Source organism: Sphaeroforma arctica (genome assembly GCF_001186125.1).
Source record: "Sphaeroforma arctica JP610 unplaced genomic scaffold supercont1.3675, whole genome shotgun sequence".
NCBI lineage: Eukaryota > Ichthyosporea > Ichthyophonida > Sphaeroforma > Sphaeroforma arctica.
In genome coordinates, this window is record NW_014036883.1 from 1 (window position 1) to 3,162 (window position 3,162).

The following is a 3,162-nucleotide window of genomic DNA, read 5'->3' on the forward strand; positions in this document are numbered from 1 at the left end:
CACACACACACACACACACACACACACACATACTACTATATATATATATATATATATATATATATGTATGTATGCATGTATACGAGATTTGTTACTACTGGGCAGGCTACTAATGTCTGTTGGGCTGTGGACATCAGGAAACATCTCAATGCGCGCTCTCCACGGGTGTTTTAAGATTGCGTCGAGCATGTAGATATCAGCCTAAATGTATTGTATTATATCTGCAAGTGGCTTACGATACGAAGGTTTTGCTGCTACCACCAAGGAACATCCCTATTCCGATAAGCTCTCATTGGTGGATTGTTCAATACTTACCCATACCTATTGGTTGCCCGTTATGTCACGTATTTGCGATATGCACTATATGGGCTGTATCGCCCTGTTCGCTCACACATTAGCTGACTGATCTGCACTGCTGCTATTGTGGTGGTGCCGCTATGTCAAAGGATTTTAGTGTCACATATACAACCCCTTGTGCACGCATAGAAAGGTTGCGTAGCTATTAAAGATCGTATATATCGCCCAGGAATTAGATGGCGAGTATTAGGGTATTGCCACACACTGTATAGAGCTGTGTGCAGGTGTCAGACCTGAAGTTCTAACCCACATTACAAGTCTATTCCGTCTGAATTTCCCCCCGGAGATGTTGCGAGGCGTAAACCCTCTGCGTGCGGACTGCTTATTGGATTTCTTTTTTGCAATGTGATTCTCTAGTATATGAGTTGACATATGTGATTCTATGGGATTGTTACTGATGCGCGAATGAATGATGACTATATTCCAAGTGATGATCTCATGCACAGGTGTATGTCATTTTAACATATAATGCCCTAACAAGGGTATGTGAATATGCTATTCTCTTTGTAATTGTCTAAAGAGATCACTATATTAAAATTGCGATCTATTCTGCAATGCCCGCCTGTATATCGTTCAGAAGGTCCATCTTGAGCCTCCAACCGCGACAGTAAACCCCTTCGCCAATGCGAAGTTCTCATTGGCTGCTAAAAATACCGTGGATTCAGAAATTCCAATATTGAACGAGCTAGAAGCCGAAGCGTTGGCTATAGAGTCGATCTCTGCGCTGGTGCAGTTGCTGCCGTTAGTATCTCCCACGTTACAGGTACAAATCGGCAATCTATTTTTAGTACTGAGTGCTTACACCTTATCAGGACTTCTGCATCTTTTGGAGCCCTGGATCTCTTATATGGGCGTTGCGAATTGTGTTTTTCCGCACATCATCATTCTAGTGCCTAATACAAACTGAACGTGCATGAGAACCCCCCACTTCTAACATCATCATTCTATTACTTGCTACAAGCTGAACGTGTTTGAGGATCTCCCACTTTCTAAAATTGTATATATTTCATCAATTGGAACAATGTCACTGGGCATTTACCTCACTTATGGTACCATGTACACAATTATATTCTCATGAGAGTTGTATTCACGAGACGAGTTTCAATGGATCCCATAAATCTCGCTTTCGACTCTTACTAATTCACTGGGTGCATCGGACCTTAAATGAGCGAGACCCTTCTGTTCGACATCGCTGCGTGTATTGCAGCTTGCTCGCGGCGTAATCCAAGCTATTCCTGTATACTATACCATGCGAAGTAGTACACGCTATAATATCGTCCACCTGAGCACGCCCATAGTCTTCCCAAAGTCACCTGTATTTAACTCGAGATCCGTCCCCTTGACAGATACCCGTTTTAAACTGTCCTGGAACCCTCCTGACAGGTGCACTTCCTCGACCAACTAGTCCAACATGCAAGTGTGATCCATCCCTTCCCATCCCATACCATCCCCTGCAAGTACGGGAGTGCTAGTCTTGCTTCCGCCACAGGACACAGAGCGACCTCTATACCTATGGAGAAAGAGGCTATACAGAGGTAGGTTTGGCCAAAGTCCCGATGTGGTTGCTCACGTGCACGTGTTCAGCAGCCATGGCGTGCTTCTTTGGCTCTACCCTTTGGCAACCGTAGATACTTTATCCTTCCATCGGTTGTACACAATCAGGTTTCCTTCTATGTCCCGCTCGCCGTGTCATTTATATACAGTACATTTTACAGTACAAACTGTCTACTAAATGCAGTTTCATGCCTCCTTTTATTCTCTACTCACGGGTTGTGCATTTGAACCTGTCTCGTCGATAGCGAGCACGATAAACCGAAGGCAAAAGAATCATCGCAGTCGCAGTTGGTCTCAGGCGCCCCCGCACATACGCACCACACAGCTCGCCCCACAACAGCACCCACTGCACATACTAATGCAAGCGAGAGGGCAGATGGTGCAGAACATTTAGATACGGCACAGGCTTCCGAGGTACACATGGCAGATAAAGACGGGTATGATGGTCAGAAGGGGAAGGTACCAGACCAGGGCACCGGCTCTACAGAGAAGAATGTTGGTAGTGCGAGGTCTCATACAGCGGTAGATAAGCGTACAGGACACGATGCTGTTGTGCATGTGAATGGGTATACCATACCACAGTCGTCTGTACACAGGAGTGCGCACAACACCACACCAGACGCCAGCACGAAACCGGCAGCGAAGGCGGATAAAACATCCAAAGAGAGCTTGCAGAAGGAGAGGGATCTCGAACAGCAGCGTCAGTCCAGGTTGGGTAAGAGACGTGAGATATTGGTGGCGATGGGTGCGGTCAAGACACTCAGCGAGTTGCTGGCCGTCTCGACTAATGAGAGTGTGCGGAGAGAGACCATCCGGTTGATGACACATCTTACCCGTGTGGAAGGGGTCATCCACGATATTCGAAAGTACCGCGATACGTGTTTGTTAACAGGTAATATATATATATATATATATATGTGTAAGGAAGTATGTAGTATGTATGTATGTATGCATGTATGTGTATATTTATGTATGTATGTATGTATGTTTGCATGTATATATATATATATGTATGTATGTATGTATGTATGTATGTATGTATGTATGTATGTATGTATGTATGTATGTATGTATGTATGTATGTATGTATGTATGCATGTATGCATGTACGTATATATGGATGGATGGATGTATGTATATACATACATACATACACACACACACACACACACACACACACACACACACACACACACACACACACACTACTACTACTACTACTACTACTACTACTACTACTACTACTACTAC

The 3,162-nt window shown here is 44.3% G+C and overlaps 1 protein-coding gene across 2 annotated transcripts; it reads left to right on the forward strand.

The window, feature by feature from the left end:
• Nucleotides 1-965: 965 nt before the first annotated feature.
• SARC_13745 lies at nt 966-2,804 on the forward strand (the record flags this gene model as incomplete). Of its 2 annotated transcripts, none has more annotated exons than XM_014292124.1 (3): nt 966-1,120; nt 1,704-1,892; nt 2,157-2,804. In XM_014292124.1, coding segments are annotated over 2 exons (671 nt in total), but the record flags the coding sequence as incomplete, so codon positions are not given. The 2 variants fall into 2 exon arrangements, with proteins under 2 accessions (XP_014147599.1, XP_014147600.1); XM_014292125.1 differs by having other exon boundaries at nt 1,741-1,892.
• Nucleotides 2,805-3,162: the final 358 nt, after the last annotated feature.